Source organism: Astatotilapia calliptera, chromosome 12 (genome assembly GCF_900246225.1).
Source record: "Astatotilapia calliptera chromosome 12, fAstCal1.2, whole genome shotgun sequence".
NCBI lineage: Eukaryota > Metazoa > Chordata > Actinopteri > Cichliformes > Cichlidae > Astatotilapia > Astatotilapia calliptera.
The window spans coordinates 34,370,035-34,388,646 of NC_039313.1; the positions used below are offsets into that span (position 1 = coordinate 34,370,035).

The 18,612-nt window shown below is 41.1% G+C and overlaps 4 protein-coding genes across 9 annotated transcripts in view; 3 read left to right on the forward strand and 1 right to left on the reverse strand.

The window, feature by feature from the left end:
* Positions 1-3,591, reverse strand: part of rusc2 (RUN and SH3 domain containing 2) — a 40,491-nt gene extending 36,900 nt beyond the window's left edge. For all 5 annotated transcript variants that reach the window (XM_026186891.1, XM_026186893.1, XM_026186892.1 and 2 more), the window contains exons 1-2: positions 3,560-3,591; positions 1,955-2,146 (exon numbers count right to left, since the gene is read on the reverse strand). The gene's annotated coding sequence lies outside the window, so the exon portion shown is untranslated. The remainder of the gene's footprint in view (positions 1-1,954; positions 2,147-3,559) is intronic.
* A 4,879-nt stretch (positions 3,592-8,470) lies between these two features.
* Positions 8,471-10,621, forward strand: LOC113034380 (chromatin modification-related protein eaf-1-like). Of its 2 annotated transcripts, XM_026188889.1 has the most exons (5): positions 8,471-8,610; positions 8,696-8,748; positions 8,828-9,759; positions 9,805-10,424; positions 10,536-10,621. In XM_026188889.1, exons 1-4 carry the CDS (start codon positions 8,594-8,596, stop codon positions 10,414-10,416), a joined length of 1,614 nt encoding a protein of 537 aa, XP_026044674.1. In that variant the 5' UTR covers positions 8,471-8,593; the 3' UTR covers positions 10,417-10,424; positions 10,536-10,621. The 2 variants fall into 2 exon arrangements, with proteins under 2 accessions (XP_026044674.1, XP_026044673.1); XM_026188888.1 differs by having other exon boundaries at positions 8,828-10,424.
* A 2,452-nt stretch (positions 10,622-13,073) lies between these two features.
* Positions 13,074-14,774, forward strand: LOC113033876 (uncharacterized). Its single transcript, XM_026188036.1, has 4 exons — positions 13,074-13,231; positions 13,311-13,363; positions 13,459-14,153; positions 14,235-14,774. Exons 1-3 carry the CDS (start codon positions 13,218-13,220, stop codon positions 14,121-14,123), a joined length of 732 nt encoding a protein of 243 aa, XP_026043821.1. The 5' UTR covers positions 13,074-13,217; the 3' UTR covers positions 14,124-14,153; positions 14,235-14,774.
* A 177-nt stretch (positions 14,775-14,951) lies between these two features.
* unc13ba (unc-13 homolog Ba (C. elegans)) overlaps positions 14,952-18,612 on the forward strand; it is a 182,796-nt gene continuing 179,135 nt past the window's right edge. Inside the window, exon 1 of the mRNA XM_026186060.1 lies at positions 14,952-15,451. Coding sequence (XP_026041845.1) covers positions 15,430-15,451 — 22 coding nt within the window. The 5' untranslated portion in view covers positions 14,952-15,429. The remainder of the gene's footprint in view (positions 15,452-18,612) is intronic.

The following is an 18,612-nucleotide window of genomic DNA, read 5'->3' on the forward strand; positions in this document are numbered from 1 at the left end:
CCCACAACAGTACAGGCTACAAAATAAACAAAAGTTTCTTTTAAATACAATACTGATAAAAACAAAGAAAATAGAGAGTATAAGTGAGACAGAGAACTGCAGAGGTCAGTAGGGCTGCATAAAGCTGACAGCTAGCTGTAAACAAATGGATTCAGGTTCTGGAGATTAGAAAGCAAGGCAGAAAAAATAAATTACATAAGACACGCTGAGCTTTCTCCCTTCCGCTGCTTCCCTCCTGAGATTATCAGGTTATCTAAAAGAGCACCAGGACAAGCAGACCACCTGGTGTATTAACATCTTGCATGACTTATTATTGCATAAACAATGCAGACAAAACATCTGGAGTCCAAAACAAGTATTCAGTTAATCACTGAATCAAATAACAACTGACCTGTTAAACAAAACACCACAAAATAGAAAAGATGTCACCAAGACATCACACAGTGATCCCTGAGAGAATGATCAGTGTCGTCACTTTATGGCATTTTCTTTCATTATGTAATATTTTAGTTGGTAAAACTTATACATTAATGTGACCGTGACACAACAATGCCTTTCAAACGAGTTATCTGCATCCCCACCATGTCGCATAATGTAATGTAATGTACCTCAACAGATCAACAACAATCCACAAAAAAAAAGCAGCAATAGGAAGAAGCCTTAAAAAATAAAATCCTCAGAGAGCATGCTACAGTAGAGCAACTCTATAAAACTGAATCCACTATGGTTACTTGAGTGTTTTGAAAAACATATTTACAGTTTACTTCATTTTTTGCCTCTTTTTTCCCATCGATGCTCTGACAACCAGATTGGCTTGTCTTTTTGAGTCAGCGTCCAGCGGACATCTGATCCAAATCTCAGATCAGTGCATCGATAACATTTTAGATCTCCCATTTCCTTGTGTTCTACATTACCTCTGATGCATAGTAGGGATGGGCAGATCAATACTAAGGATATGTAGCCTTGTTCTGAGTATCAGTAACCAACCTCAGTAGGGTCTATGGCAAAAATGGATCCATCCATCACATATCAGATCAAACGTAGATAAAAATCAAGTTTTAGTGCCGTGTAATTTATGTTTACTGCAGTTCTGAGCATTTGCAAGGTTTTCACCTATTTAGCTTCAAGAATTTACTGTCTTGAACCTTTTAATAATGGATCTGAACAATACAAAACAAAAACACTGATTTTTTTTTTTTTTTTAAACTTACATGGTACGGTACATTTCCTTTTCAAAAATACAAACTTCATATTTCTATCAGTTGAACTGATCCTGTTTTCTTTATATTTTTATTTATTGTATTTTTGTCTCTTGATCCATCCTATACACACATCCTGCCTTTTAATAGTGTTTGCTGCACACGTTTATAGTTCTTCGATTCAGCCAAGCTTTTATTTTGTAAATCTTTGGCGGAAGTCATCCCTTTACAATCTTACTAAGCTGACGCTGCTCGCGTATCCCTGTTGTTTCTACTAATAAGGGATCAATATGGTGATGGCACGGTGCAGGCCGCTGGTGTCACCAGTGCAGATGATCCCGAGCAGTCGCAGTTTATTACCGAACATCGCGCCCTTCACTCCGGAGCCCAAGGCCCCCCTGAAGCCGCGGATAGATGATCGAACATGGATGATGTGTTAGACCGTTACCACGCTGCCTTTGTGCTGCTGCGATTAAAATAAATCTTTGTTTATCACGTCAGAAGGCAAACGGGCACATCCATCCACTGAAACTGTCATTTAATCGTAAAAACAAGGCGTCTTCTAACACGACACAGCGGTTTGAGGGTGACCATCGTCTGAAAGCCGAGCCTCCGTCCCTCCCGATCTGATCGAGCTAGGCATCATTTTTCTGCCTCCGACGCGATGCTGCTGAGCGGAGCCCTTTTCCCTCCGCACCTCTAACCAAATCGCTCACAAAAGAAAACAACAAAAAATCACAATTTAATGCACTAACCTCGTCTCCGGGGTCGGCGGTGGTGTTGTTCTCGGTGAAACGCATGTGCAGCTGTGGAGGAGCGAGGCTTGTTTTCTCACCGACAGACTGCGGAGCGGACAGCGTCAGCGGCGCTGCATCGCAGGATGGGCTGGGCTGGAGCGGCACGTCAGCCTGAAGTCACAGCCTGGTCCCAGACTGGATTATCTAACCCTGGGTGGGACAGCTGCCGCTCATTAATAGCCCCGTGACCTCAACCAGCGAAGCTATACTGACTTAATGAATGCACAGTTCACAATCGCATGAATATTGTACGAAGAAAACACAATGTATACTTTATTTGCCCCAAAGTTGGGAAAGTCCTTTATGACAACGGCTAAAATCCAAGTTAAACACAACATACAACAAGCTTCTCCAGTGGTATATAATTCAGTAAGATACACTGTAACCATTTTGGCAATATTACAAAAACAAAAGAGTTAAATTAAAATGCAAAAATAAACAATGTATACATTTTTAAAATGACTAATAAAATGATATAATTTACAAAAACTATAAATGAAAGAAAAATGGAACAGTAATATAAATAGCACAGTATAACAGATTATAAAGTGGGATTAAAATGACCTGGTGCACACACAGTGTTTAATAAAAAAGTAAAAAGAGAATAATAAATTATTGACAGTGGACAATAAATTACGCTTTACCCAACGGATCTGTTGCAGGGGGCCCCCACAATTTTTTTATAGGCTTAACCATATGGGGGCAACTAAAAATATTGGGGTGGCACAGCAGAAACAGAATTTTTACAGTTGTATTATGATTTTGTGAAATATAGGTTACCTGAAAAATACGAGGGAAAGGAGTGAAAGAAAAGAATTATATGCATAGTTAATTTCCTGCTATTAAAGTTTATTTCACTGAAAAAAGTTATATATGAAAACTAGGGGTGCAACGATACACAAAATTCACAGTTCGGTTCAATACTTTGGTGTCACAGTTCGATATTCTTTCGATACAAAAAAATTGTTCATGCTTTTTTAATTTGTCATTTATTAAAATTATAAATATATATTTTAACTCAAACGTACAGTTTTTAAATTTAATGTTGCTGAAACAACAAAATATTAAATCTATCTGATGGAGAAATCACTCATCTTTGGAAAAGAGAGTTTATTACAGAGAAATGTCTCTTTCCAAAATAAAAGCTATACTATACGCTTCTTCTGGGCTATATTCTCAGCAGCATATTAAACATATCAGGTCCCCATAAGGAGAATCCTGTGCTAACAGCTGTCTAAATGACTCGGTAAAGTTTGTAGCATGCTGCTTGTTGTTTTTGTCTGCTTCCACTTGTCTTTGTACCATAATGATGTCGGAGTAAATGTGCAGTCATATTCGTTGTGTTCCCACTAGTGCTGTCAGCGTTAATCTCGTTAAAATGACATTAACGCCAAAACGTGGCAAATCTCCATTAACGACCTACCGCGGATCACCAGTCGTGTGTGGGACTGGACTGCGTGAACACGTTAACAAGCTAACTGCGCTAACGCACTAGTTCCCACAAATTGAGCATTGCATGGCACATCCGACATACTGTTTTACTTTTGTCCATGACGCGCTTACCTTCAGGGTCATGCTTCATATGAAAACCAAGATAGTTCCAAAGGCCAGATCTGAATGAGGGTGGGGGAGGTTCAATTTGACATCTTGCAGCGAGCTTAGCTTCTGTCTTGCTAGCTTGTGCTGCGCTCAGTGGATCTGCGCTCGACAGTGCAGCCTAGGCGGAGTAGTCGAACACAGATCCACTGAGCGCTCAACACAGACAGCATCATCAGAAGACAAGTTGATAAAATAAACAAAAAATGTTGTATTGTTCGATACATATGCGTACCGAACCCAAAGCACTGTATCTAACGGTTCAATATCTACACGAGTATCGTTGCACTCCTAATGAAAACCAAATAAGATTTTGAAATCCATAATAATCTGTTTTTAATCGATTATTTGATTGACTAGAAGTCCCAACCACCGCTTTAATGATTCTCAGCAGAGCTGAGCACAAGCAGCTTAAGATTCCCTCTCCAAGAATGGAGTTCACTTTAAGAGTAAACTTGATCAGGAAAGACAGACACATGTTGGATCATGTAAGACTGTGAACTGTTGTCTGTCTATGTGTTGGCCCTGAGATGCAACAGTGATCTGTCAGGATCAAATACCTGTGAATAATATAGAAAACAAATTCTACCATCACTTTGATCAGTAGTTATTTCACTGGAAATACGACTTTGAAATTTCAAACCCCACACAGAGACCTTCACGGGTTTCAATGCTACGTGTTTACTGGTGCAAAACAAAACCATCTTTTGGCATCACATTTATTCAAAACAGTTTTGCTCCATCATTTTCATGTCTAAAAGCATCCACAAAATCATCAAGGTTCATGGCTCTAGCCCTTCTTGCCTCAGTGCTTAATGCCCCCAAACTGCTGAGTCGGTTGTCACTCATCGTGTTCCTTAAAGAAGATGTGAGCACTGAAAAGCTGTGCTCACATGACGCAGGTCACGGTAATGGAAGTGCTATTTTGCACGGTTTGAATAGTTCACGAAACAGCTCCTTATACGGCTCATGATAAGCTCTAATAAACTTGTGTTTATGTTTTACAGTCGCTCTTTTTTTTTTCAAGAATTCATGTTAGTTGGGGAATCTGTATTTCCGGTTGTTGATGTTGCTGTGTGTGTACTGTGCAGAAAATGGAAAAAATTTAGATTTAAAGCTTGTATACCTTTCATAATAACAGTTTCCTGATGATAATCTTCTCTTCTCTCAGACCAAAGCATGTCAGTGATTGGAGGAATGTACCAGTTTGAAATGATTCCTTGTCTGTGCTGATCTGTCTTTGAACTACTGGAGTGGAAATATAGTAGGCTCTAAGCCAGAGCTTGGTGTGACGTGACGGCCTGGAGATGCATCACCAGTGTTACCACCAGTGTTTCAACAAGAGCGTCAATAACAGCTGTGACTAAACTGAGCTGTGGGGATGGCAAAATATCAGACAGATGTTTGACCTCACCAAACACAAAACAAAGTTATAAGAAGACAACATTTAGATGTATTTAGGCTAACAGACCTCTTGTCTCTACAGTTCTGTCACCATTCCCTTCCTCAGATAACTCTTTCAGCAGACGTACAATGGCAGGTAGTCTGTCCCTCACTGTTGTGTAAGCATTGTACCTTCATACCCACTGTGTTTCTATCAGCCTTTGTAACTCTCTAGGTGGACCTTAAATATTTTCCCTTTGTACCTCTGGCCACTTTTGGTACCAGAAACAAAAACATAAAGCTATTGGAAAAAAGAAAAAAAAAACAGTCTGCTTCAGGAATGCATTTCACACTGTGAACTAATACTAAACTTAAACAATGTGCATTAAAGCAAACATAAAAAGCTAATGGGGCATAAAATTTAACGCGTGCCTGCACACCTGTGTTCTTTCCACTCATTACTGAGGCCCCAACATTTACAAGGTTAGTGTTAAACCACAAGGTGGTTTCTGTAGTCAGGCCCATACTTCTGCAGTATTTATAGCAGCATCCAGATGCTCTGCAGCTTTAGAGTTGAGGAAGCACCCACAAACTGACCCTTTATAATAATATGTTATTACAAAAGACATCTGGTCCTTCTTACTGAGGTCTTTGGTTACATCCACCATTATAATAAAAGCCTCACTTTGTGTAACTTCACTAATTATTGAGGAAAGGCCCATTTCAGCCAGGCAATCCATTATTTCATTTTGTGTAGCATGTCCAAGGTATGTGACATTTCTCTGACTTGTCATTTTTTTCCTTACAGCAGGATCGTGCTTTGCTCGTAGTTCCATAATTGACAGGAGATTTCCTTTATTTTCACCATCTCTGTCATTGTGTGCTCTCTGTGCTATGTTTTGACAAGCTGATTTGTTGTGTTGCAAAGTTATTGCATATGATATGATTTTCTGTCATATCATTCTGCCCCACCCCGGGAAAACGCCCGTGTCGCCCGTATCAAAAACCGCTACTCGGTGATGGCAAGCTACATTGTAGCCACAGCCACCCTGCCCTCTGACCACCACCAGTAGGCAACGGGCGAAGTGTCTTGACAGTCTTGGTCATTATGGACACAACGACCGAGACTGTCGGAGCTGGGGCTCGAACCAGCAACCTTCCGATTATAAGACGAACTGCCAACTCTTGAGCCTCAATCTCCCCCTCATTCAAAATCTGGAAAATAATGATTTTATGTTTGTTTTATTTTTGTAACTGTGTTATTTTAGTCAGATTACTTTGAATCTTTACATCCTGTAACTTGATGGAACAAAACAACTGATATGTGAATACAGTAACTAAAAAAATCAGTTGAATTAAAATGAAATTAGTGCCTGGGCCTGCAAATTATATCTTACAGCAGGTTTAAAATTATTTATACCATAAACTAAAATATTACATGTTTGGCTACAAACAAATAATATGAAATAATTGACCTGTAAATAAAAAACTTGAGTTTTTTTCTCAAACAAAAGACAATTTTGTTGTGTAACATAACCAACGGGACTCTCATAACTTTGTTTATTCTAATCTTCTTTTTTCTCATGCATGGAAGAGGTTTAGTTTAAAAAGTGCAAAAAAAGGGACCCCCCTCCCCCCAACAGCTGAACAAAGATATAAACTATAAACAAATGGCAAAGTTGTGCAGGTTGCAATGATTGCCTGAAACTGTCTGATTAATTGTACTTGTTGAAAAGCAAGCTTATGGTTTCTTCATTCTCATGCGGCTTGCCCAACCTGCAACCATTATCTCAGTTCACAAAGATGAGGGTCAACAACCAAACATCTTAGGTTGAAATAAGAATATGTCTGATAAAGGTGAGAAGCCATAACAACATGATGAGCCTCACAAAAGACTGTAGGTGATGCAATCTCCCACACAAATGGGGCTGCCAGGCCAGGTGTGGAGAAGAGGAGACAAACAAACCTCTTATGGATTTTGCAGAAGATTATTTCATTTAGACTATACATTATACTATACTATACTACTATACAGCATAATTTGAAGGACAATTGTTTACTTTCAGAATGGCTGAGGTTCAGGGCCTAGAGTAGGTCATCTACTAACTGCAAGGGTGGTAGTTAAATCCCTTGCTGATCCACTCTGCATGCCAAAGTACCCTTGGGTAAGATACTGATCCTCGAGTTGCTCGATGCATTTAAATGTGAATGTTAGACAGAAAGCGTTTAAACGTAGAACTAAAAAAAACTCATATGAACGGGTGAATGAGACATGCTGTATAAAGTGCTCTGAGTACCAGTGTTGAAAATCACTATACAAGAACCAGGCCACTTTCCTTCCCAATGAGATTTAAACTCCAGTTCAGTTTGAGTGAGAATTGCATATGCTGAGCTCCACCTACTGGTTTCCTGATGTTATTGCAATGGCCAAGACAAAGTTACCCACAGGAACTAAAGCTGACATGACGTTAATGTGAATAGGCCCGAATCCAATCCAGCCCTGATTTGTACAGCCTTGAGCTCTATGGATAAAGATTATGTCAGTTAGTTATCCAGCTATCTTTCAGTTCCATTCAAGCCCTTAAAAAACGCTCCCACTTGTCTTTATTTCATTTATGTTATTCTTTAACATCAACAAAAATATAAACTGTTCAAATATGTACAAAATCATGTATTGTTGTAACTGAATTTTAAGGCGGGAGAAGTTTCACATATCAATACGTGTCAATACATCACTCGCACTTCTAACTTTAGCTCTATAATCAGAACAATGGTTTGGCTTTTTATCCACTTACATACAGTGGCTGTCGTAGACTCTGTTAGGATCTCGGAAAAACCCACAGAGGGATGCGGTGGGTTCATCACTGTGTTCATCATCATTATGTTACAAATAATCTGACACCAACAGAAAGATTGCATGCTCAGTCACATCACACAGGATGCTCTGTTAGCTAAGTCAAAGTCAGAATAAAGAAAAGAAATAATGTCGTGCTACAGGAAGCTCTAATATTCAAGTGTCCCCAACATTTAAGGATAGACTATTTACCATTAGATTTCATTGTTATGTGCCTAACTCACTGATTTGTTGCTTCGATTGCTTTCATTTCTCCTCTTTTCTCTTTTTTCTTCATCTTTCTTTTTTATCTTGGTGTCAGATTGTTAGATTTAAATTTTTTACACAATCATCATACATGCCACTTGCACAGAGTGAGTGGAGTCAAGTGGGGCTCTCTTTAGAAGGCCGGGTCTCTCATACTTTCACTGCAAACTTTGCACACTCTGCCGCTGCTGGAAAGTTAAAGTTTGTCCGTCTTCAGCACCACACACTGGCATCACTAAGCAATTGACTGGTTCAGAAAGAAGTCTCTTCTCTTCTGAACACCTGTGTATCATAGTGAATCTGCATCAGGTGCAAGCAATCTGTCTGTTTCCTGTCAGTTGCTTTGGAACCGAGAACTTTGATTGGCTGTCAAGAGAAGATAAATTGGGTGCCTTGACCCTACCTGATACTGTGCTGCAGAAGGAGGGAAGCAGAGTTGTAGTTGTTTTGTGCTGGGCTAACAGACGCTAGATTGGGGCTTCTCAAGTTTATACCTGATATTATTTCTGCTTGAAGCAATGAGCTTTATATTTTGGTAATCTTAAATAATTCTTTTCCTGAGATTTATGATTTTATTTGATGTGATCACAATAGTTTGTTCAAATATGTTTTTGTTTTAGTGTGTTGCTGCCATGGGTACTACTTGTTGGGGAGCTTCAAGCAAGTATGAAACGTAAGTCTCATGTGAAGCTAGAATTTGAGTTAAGTATGACAAACATGGTTATTCACTATTAAATTTCATCTCTTTTCAGCTTCCTATCTTGGCTTTGGAAATCTTGATGCCAGTAAGCAGGTCTCGGGTGACCAGCTTCATCAGTTGCCACACTGGTTCCACCCTCTGCGCCAGGACCAGGCCCAGCCTCAGCCTCGGAGCTCTCTGGCTCCTAGCTCTCAGCCCAAGGTCCAACCCCAGTCTCGCAGCTACCTCCCCCAGCCATTGCTGCAAGCTCATGGTTCTCAACCACAAGTCCAGCCCCTGTCACAGCCCCTGGTGCAGGCTCGCAGCTATCAATCTCAGCCACAGGTTCATAGTTACTGGGCTGAGGCCTATCCCCAGCTGCAGATTCGCAGTCAAGGCCATCCTGAGATCCAGGGTCCCCCCCAGGTCCGTCCCCACACCCAGCCTCGGAGCTTTCAGAATCGTGCCCAAATCCAACCACAGCCTCGCAGGATTGAGGGCCATCCCAAGACCCAGATGCAGCCTCAGCCTCGTACCTTTCAGGGCCAACCCCAGACACAGACTCAGCTGCAGCCTCGCAACTTTCAGGGTCATCCTCAGGGCCGTCCCCAATTCCAGCTTGAGGGTCATCCCCAGAACCAGTTGCAGCCTCACAGCTTTCATGGCTATTCCTACCAGCCACAGCCTCGCATCTATCGTGGCTATCCCCAGGCTCAGCTGAAGTCACAGCTTCAGCCTCGTAGCTTTCAGGGCCATCCCCAGGTACAGACCCAGCCACAGCCTCGCAGCTTTCAGGGTAGTTCCCAGACACAGCCTCATAGCCATCAAGGCCATCCCAAGACCCAGCCACAGCGCCAGACCCAGCCACAGCCTCGCAGCTTTCAGGGCTATGCCCACCAGCCACAGCCCCATAGCTTTCAGAGCCAGGCCCAGAACCAGCTGCAGCCCCGCAGCTTTCAAGGCCAGGCTTATCCCCAGGCGCAGCCACAGCCTCGCAGCTTTCAGGGCCATCTCCAGGTACAGACGCAGCCACAGCCTCGCAGCTTCCAGGGCCATCTCCAGGTACAGACGCAGCCACAGCCTCGCAGCTTTCACGGCCATCCCCAGGTCCGTCCCCAGACCCAGCTTCGTAGCCATGAAGTCCATCCTGAGACCCAGCTGCTGACCCAGCCACAGCCTCGCAGCAATCAGGGCCATCCCCATGCCCAGCTGAAGTCCCAAATGCAGCCCAGCAGCTTTCAGGGCCATGCCCATCCTCGGGCCCAAATCCAGACCCAGCTGCGGCCTCGCAGCTTTCAGGGCCAGGGCCATCCCAAGGCCCAGACCCAGCTGCAGTCTCTCAGCTCTCAGCCTGAAGGCTATCAGGCTGACTCACTGCCACAACCTCATAGTTCTCCGGCTCAGCCCCAAGACCAGCTGCATGCTAGCAGTTCTCAGTCGCGGGGCCACCTAAAGCCTCGCAGTCATCATGCTCAGGCCAAGACACAGCCTCATAGTTATCCAGCATATCCACATGCCCATTCTTACTATCAGACTCAAATCCCAATACAGGCACGCAGCTATCAAATGCGTCCTCGGATGATGCGTTACCAGCACAGACCTCATCTTCAGCCTTGGGTCAGGACAACTGGCACAAACCACCAGATTCTGCAAGGGGCTTAACCGAAGAGGTATACTCCATAAAACTAGTTGGTGTTTACTTTGTCGTTTTTTGTTTTTTTTCCTCTTTCCCTTTAGAACCTGCATAAGCTCAACATCACTAATTATCTTTCTCATTCCAGGGCCAACATCAGAAGATGGATCATTAACTGCATGGATACAATTAAACTGATCTTTAGGGGAAATGTAAATAAATCTTTCTAGATGAGTCTGTGTGTGGGCTAGCTTATTTATACTTTATAGTAATATCTCACGGTTGTGAGAGCAGGTGGTGCATGTTTCAAATTTTTAGCTCAAACTGAAGCCATTCATGTGCAGCACTACGGCAGGCAAAGAAGATCTGCTCTGAAAGCACAGGTGATGCGTAATGACCTGCTCTTCATTTTGCTGGTGACCCAGTTCAACTGGAACTTTTTTTCTTTCTTTTCTTTTTTAAAGGGTGGGGGGACCCAGGCAAAGAACCCTACTGTACAGAACTTAAACAAAATAGAGACTTTAACATTGGTTCTGCATATAGAGCCAAAGTTTACATTTTTTTTTTTTTCAGCATGTAACTGAAAACGTATGAAATCTTGAATACTTTTTTGCACCTTTTATTTCCAGATTGCTTTTAACTTAAAAGAGAAAATCCAACTGATTCAGAGCAGTATTCAGTCTGGTTACTAGATAAAGTCAGATTTTTGATGTGCACCAGAGACAAATGAGTCTCAGGTGCACATCTAAATTCACTGGGTAACTGCAAGAAGAGAGAAAACAGGCCTTCATGGAAAACTGCTGCATGCAGTGCACTCGCAATGCTTAACTCCCATGTTCCTTTTCAACAACCAGCAAAGCGACCAAATTCATCTCTTTATCAGTTAAGTATCCTCCAGGAGGTATGGATAGAACATAGGTGGTAGAAATAAGATTGTTCATTATAAGCTTTGAAAATGTGCATGTCTCTGATAATTCCCTTGACTGATGAAATGCTGTTTGTCCAAATTGTGGTTTTGGTGGATCTTGTTAAATTGCTTTGAGATGTGGAGACTGCAGGCCTGTGACTAATTCCATTTTGTTTGGCAATCCCTCCAAGTCCTTAGCAGAGGCATTCCATGTTTTTGAACTTCACAGCACATTTAATCTATCAACTGTTTCCTATCCAGCATACAGTGTTCCTACACGTCCATGCTTATGTTCTGCCATTAGGTGGCACCATCTGACATGAAACTTGAGACTGTCATGGACATGTTGGGACTAAAAGACAAATACTGCTGGGACTAGAACATTTTAGTTTAGTTTTTTTTTTTTTTAAACTATAAAACCAGTTTCCCTTAAATGGCAAATGTCAGGATAGATTCTTTAAGGAACTGCTTTCTAGAAAGTTGCTTTTAACTGAAATGACTTTACGCTGTCTCAGAAGTATAACTTGTGCTATAATGATATATTAGAATGAGTTAAAATTCTTCTATATCTCCTGTTTAAAATGACAGTCACATTTTAAGGTTTTAAAGTAACAACAAAGTAACACGTAATGACAGCTGCAGCTTAAAAGTTATATAATTTCCGGTCACACTAATGCTCAGACGTGTGTGTGTGTGTGTGTGTGTATGTATGTATGTATGTATGTAAATTAAAAGGTTAAAAAAATACAGTTGAAAACTGACATTAAGCCACCAAAAAGTCAGCTGTGAATGCAGCTTGAGTCACTGCAGCAAAAGGTTGATCCTGCAAGAAAGGCCAGAGGGCTGAAGAGGCGAGCCTAGTGATTGTTTTGTCCTGCCTCCCTTCAGCTGTGGCAGATGGCCCCGCCCCTCCCTGAGCCTGGTTCTGCTGAAGGTTTCTTCCTGTTAAAAGGGAGTTTTTCCTTCCCACTGTCACCAAGTGCTTGCTCATAGGTGGTTGTCTGAACATTGGTGTTATTCCTCTGTAGTATTTTTAATCTTGAGGTGCCCGTTGCTGGGATTTGGTGCTATATAAATAAAACTTAACTGCATTGAATAAAGACCGCCAGTCTCCAGAGGGGTTTCTGTTTCAATAGTCACTACAAGCACAACTGGTTATGTTAGTGTTAAATCATGCAATTTACATGCTACACTATGAAGTCCAGTGTCCAAAGAACTCCCCGAACATCTGCGCAGTTAATTGTATTTGGTCTAGTTTAGGCCATGTGTCACCAGATCCTATCATTTAACAGCATAATACATTTAGTAAGCCAATCTTCTTTAGTTGATTTCTTATTAATTTTTTTTGTTTTGTTTAATTTTTGTACATTTGTTTTTTTAATTAGCTTCTTTACATGCAATATTGCTTTGACTCTGAGTCTAGTAATTGCATTGGCAGTAGTGATGCGTTATTGTTACCTAACAATAATAAAACTCATTTTAATCTTGTCTCCATTAATTTCAAACACAGATTTTTAGACAACCATTCTGTGAATCAAACTGGTTGGCATAGTGACCACTAAGCATTTAATTATAGAATAACTCAAACAATAAATGCAAAGCTACCAGATGGTAACCAGAATGTGTCGTTTGCTTTATGGCAATTTTGAAATAAGATTGTGGCTTTGATATTGTTCAAAGTGTTTCACAACAAAGTCCCACAACACCTGTGAATCATGATGAATCTGGTCCAGGTGCAATCAATCCACCTGTTTCCAGTCAATCAGATGGAGGGCAAGAACTTTGACTGGCTGTCAAAAGAAGATAAATTATGTGCACTGGACCGCTCCCACAACTGCACCACCGAAGGAGGAAAGCAGATTTTTTTTTGGTTTTTTGGGTCTAGCTGCCTTTCTGCATGCATTTAGGTCACTGATTGAAGCTATGAGACTATTATGGTACTATTTTGTGCCCCCATACAATGGCTATGTCCATTTGAAGTGACACAGGGTTACTTAAACCTGTATTCTTTTCTAGTGCGGTGCTGCCATGGCTACTCTGTGTGGGGGAGCTTCAAGCAAATGTAAAATGTAAGACAACATGTTGACTCAAACTACAGCTTAAGTAGAAAATGACAAAAGAACTATTTCACTTGTGGCATCGATCTGAAATTTTCTGTTTTCAGCTTTGTATCCTGACTCTGAAACTGCAGATGTGGTAAAACCTCAGCAGGCCTCAGGTTACCAGTCCAACCTTCAGCTCCAGCTTCCCAACTACCGGCCCTGGTCACATTTCCAGATTCCTAATTATCAGTCCTGGTCAGATTCCCAGATTCCCAATTACCAGTCCTGGTTGCGTTCTGAGGTTCCCACCTATAAGCCTCGGTCAAATTATCAGATGCCCAGCTATAAACCTTGGTCACATTACCAGATTCCCAACTATAGGCCTTGGTCACATTACCAGATTCCCAACTACAAGCCTAGGTCACAACACCGGGTTCCCAACTACCAGGCTTCGTTGCCGTCCCAGGCTTCCAGGTATCAGGTTTGGCCTCGGTCCCTGGTTCCTGCCCACCAATACCAGGTTGGATTACAGGATCAGGCCTTCCAAAGCAGTACTCTGCCTCAAAGTCAGGGCACACAGAGAAAGCCTCAGACTTGGAGGCAAGTACAGAATTCCCAGCACAGGTTTCCAACACGTACCCAGAGGCAGGGCTCTCAGCGCAGGCTTCAGATTGAGACCCAGAGGCAGGGCTCCCAGGATATCCTTCAGACTCAGCCTCAAAGCAGAACGTGGCCTTATCCTAGGGGCAGGGCTTTTCCCATAGACAACCATCAAGCTTGGAAATAGGCTTAATTAGCACACATGAGGATGCTCAAGGTAAGAATGGCATTTACTTTCGAATCTACTGTTGTGCTTTTAACATAAGATCGACACCCTAAATTATCTTTCTCATTTCAGATATGTCAGAAAATGCATCTTTAACTACTTGGACCCAATTAAAATGATCTTTGTAAAAATAGTAATAAAAAACTTCTATTTGTTTCTTGCTGTGAAGCAAATCTCTATAGTTCAGTCCTGGAATTGAGAACTTATGCACATGCTGTGCTGAAGTCTTGTCTCAGAGGCCAAACTGCTGATGTACTTTACAAGCTTGCACCTACTACAGACACGTGTATCTGCTCAAGTAGGATGACTGTCTTGACTCCATACAGTGAAGGAAGATGGAGAGTGTGGTATTGGGTGGGGTTGCTCTATGTTGGGATGGAGCACTGCTTAGCATATTTTATTTTGGGTATCGTGCCTTTTTTACATCTGCAATTAATATTCATTATGTTGATGAGCAGAATGAATGTTCAAAATCATGCTGTACTTGAAATTACTTACTGTATAATTTGTTTCTCCTCTTCTGTAAAATACCTCAAATTGTGCAATATTTAAAATGACTTCTGCACTGCCAAAAATGACTTACGCATCAATTAAAATCCTTACAGACTTTAATCACTTTACTGAAATATATAATTATTCTTTGTTTGTTGTAAAAACTTTACTCGTTAACCCTTTATTTTAGCGTACGTGCCCTTAAGTATTAGTAGGTAAACATAATTACTTTGTAATTTTAAATACAATAGAATGAAGTTCAATTTAATTACAAAGGAATTACGTGTTTAGTCGCGGTCATATCATAAAGTGTTGCCAAGTTTTCTTTTGGCATCACTTAATACTGTACTGTTTTTCCCTTCTTTTTGTCAGTGAAGCAGGAAACTAGGATTTGGGCATGGCAAGCTGAATTCAACATTTCAAATGTGGCGTAAAGTGTTATGAACCACAGGAGGACAATTGTATGCTCGAGCTGATAGCCCAGATTCCTACTTTGCCTGTGACATTTGAACGCAGCACAAGTGCCGCCCCGCTCTACCGGATTTCAGCCGGTAGGCACTCGTTTTCTGCCAGTGACAGTCATCCCTTTAAACCCTAAGGACCTCCTGGATTGTCCACCTGCCCGACATCTGTCCCTTTCCTCACCGCGCGGCGCGATGAAGCGGAAACTGAGCGACATTTAGGAGCAGTCTAAAGGACTTCTGTGCAACAGGCACCTGGGCTGCAAACTCACTGAAGGCTGGTCGGAGGAACTGTTGCACAAAATCCCGCTGCGATGTCTCTGCTGTGCGTTAGAGGTATGCTCTCACTTCACAGCTACAGGTTATCGTTTCAACAGGAGAACTCATGGATCTGCTCGTGTGAGGGTTTCTTAAACAGGCGAAGTTCTCACGGAAAAGATTTTATATATAAAACACAAAAACTTAGATGAAAGAAAAAAGGAAGGCAGAATATTTGAGGGCAATACTGTAACATGATTCTGAAACTATCCAGTTGTGAAGATACAGAGCATAACATAAACTTTAAGTGTTTCCCTGAAAGGTGAATTTAAACCTCATTTGCCTCCAGTGACATTTAGTGTAACACTCAGGCTGGATGCTGACTTTAAAAAAAGAAAATCACAGTTAAGTGAGAGCGTTTGGTCATTATCGATGGCTATGTGCGCATTAATGTTTTGTTGCTATTCTATGGTGCGATATTGCGAGTCTGAAAAGTTACGCTGTGGTTAAATCGAGCCATAGTAATCAGTGCTCAATGCCAATGCTCACCAAAGAGCACTCTCAGTTTTCACCTGTTAAGGTATTAGCTTTGTATCTAAAGGAGGATGGATTTAGTCTGTTAGGCTATACCCAAACATAAGAGGGACATTTATTTCTGAAACTATTAAAAATCATAGACTCGTTTTTCTGAATGAAAAAATGCTCACAAAATGATTGAAGTTTGTTTTCTTCCTGTTATAGTAACATATGCTTGATTCTGATAGAAGGTCTTCTGGCCCTGATTTTTACCCATTTCGTTGGCATATTTTTATGATTATTGTTTGGTTTTTTTTGGTTTGTTTTTTTTAGCTTTTCATTATTGTTCTTGAACTTTAATTTGGATTTCCATTTATCCGAGATTCTATGATTATTTTAGCGTTCCAAGTCCTGTTTAGAATCATCATTATAGGTCAAGTAGTCTTTGAGTTCTATTATATTTGGTCCTTGGTGTTTTTGGTGATCGTAGCCTCCACCGTGTTTCTCGGTGTTCAGTTGAGTGTCAGTGGCTTGTCACTGTGTCTAGTTGGCTACTTCCTGTTTGATTTTGTCAGTCTCTTTTCTTCACCTTAGTTTTACTACAGGTGCCTCATGTCTCAGTAGTTTGAGTTCAGCTGTGTCTTCTTACCTTTATGTTTCCATTTCCCTGTGCATATCCTCGGCTACAGTGCAAACAAGGCTGGATGCCGTGTCTCCATGCCGTTTTCAGACTTGATTTGTGATCTGGAGCTACATCAGTAAAAGCTCGGTTTTCTGATTCTTTCAGGTGGATTCTTAGCAGCCTACATTTGGGTCACTTATACTCTTAAATGACATGAACCTGAAAACTGTCAATACTACATGTTAAAATAGTTTAAAACTGGATTCATAACATAACTTAGGACTGTATACTCTCACCTGACCGTTAAGACTGCACATCTTCAATACGGTAAGAGGAAGAAAATAGATTAATCAGTGGCTATTTCTTTGTAACTTGCTGTGGCAAGAGCACATTTTATGTATTTGCTGACATTTGGTACTTTAAGGTCTTTATCCTTAAGCTGACTGACCCCTTTAAGGTAGCAGGTTATAGATCTCTGCAGGGACATTATTAATAAAATGTGCACTTCCTCCTTCATCGTTCAGCGTTCTCTTTCCACGTGAACTGCCCCCCGAGTTGCCCTGAAGCAAGTCACTTGATCTGCAGTTGTTCAACTAAAGCTGATGAGCGATGTGAGATTTTAATGTCTAAGTAAAAGAATAAGAAATGATTTTGGATATTTTTTTTGTTGAAAACCTGCATGTTTATCGGGTCTGACAAAGTTTGATTCATTAAAGGTTAAAAAGCCGGCGCTTCCCCTCACCGCCAGTTTATTAACATTTTTGGCTCCTTCCCAGATCACAAATTGCTCTTCTCTCGCAGATTGCTGATTGATTTTTCACACCATCAAACTATTGTCTGGCTATCTCCAGCTCTCAGCCCCTGGTGTATTGTTTCTCACTGATCATTTCTGACCATTTCTCATCTTTGGGTGCGAGTGCTGCCTGAGGATGAAAGGCCACCACCACCTCCACCCAACTCCTATTACAGAGTGATGAGATGAGGGTGAGGCTGGAGATGGAGGGAGTGAAGCACACCTGGGTCGCAGTGGGCTCAGACAAGTGGAATTATAAAATAATCTAATTTTGTTTCATAGCTTGCCCTGGGATTGAGAAAGAGTGCTTCATGCTCACATAAAAGTTGTTACTTGTTCAGGTTAGCATGAACCCTGGACTCGGCTTTTTAAGCTTTGCTGTTTCACTCAGAAGGACAGAAATATGGATTCAAATCAGTCATGACATTGTCCCACAACATCTGGACATATACGCCAGAAATGTTCACTACATCATCTTTATAAAGTGCAGATTTGTGAGTGCTTGCAACTTGTTTCTGCTGCCCAGATGAGGCCATAAATATCAGTTATTGCAGGTCTGACTTAGGATGGACTCAAACACTCATCGAAGCGGTGATTGAAGTAAATGCATCTTATAAATATGAGTGGATGTGTGATTCTCAACACAAGTGAATCTACATAATATGTCATCTGACTGTCCTTTAAACAGTATTTCTTTTCCTTTTTAAAAAAAAATCTGAGATATTCCATCATCTGACTTTCACAGACGCATCAAATCTTTTATAAAGAATATATTTTTAGATGCCAGACTAGAATGGTTTAATAGTAAACAACAACACTGTCAGAAATAGGAAGTAAACCACAGTTTCCCATGTGAAAAGCTAATGTTTTGTTAACTTGTCCAGCCCATCATTGTTTCTTTGCAGATTCAGTGCTTTATAATGTCACCTGAATTCTTCCTGAGATAATCTCCCTTTTTAATGGAAAGGTCTCGAGGGGTCAAGCTTGGTGGCCTTTCTTTGTAACGCTAATAATAGACTTGGAACTCTACCTAGTATCTCCTTGCATATGCAGACAGTAAGGTGAGAAACATGAGCTACAGGCAAATAAGGAGAAATAACCTCACAGGAACGAGCAGCGAACAAAAACAAACAGTCTATAGTATTAAGATTCACGCTGTCAAAGAGCAGTCCTTGGACATGCATGACCCCACCTCCTGTAATGTGTGCTCTTTACTCTGCTTTTAGGTAATTTCTGCATAAAAGTAAATTTAGCTGCTTTAAAATTTCCACAATCCTTATGTTTTTTCCCTGTTTCTATGGTTTAAAA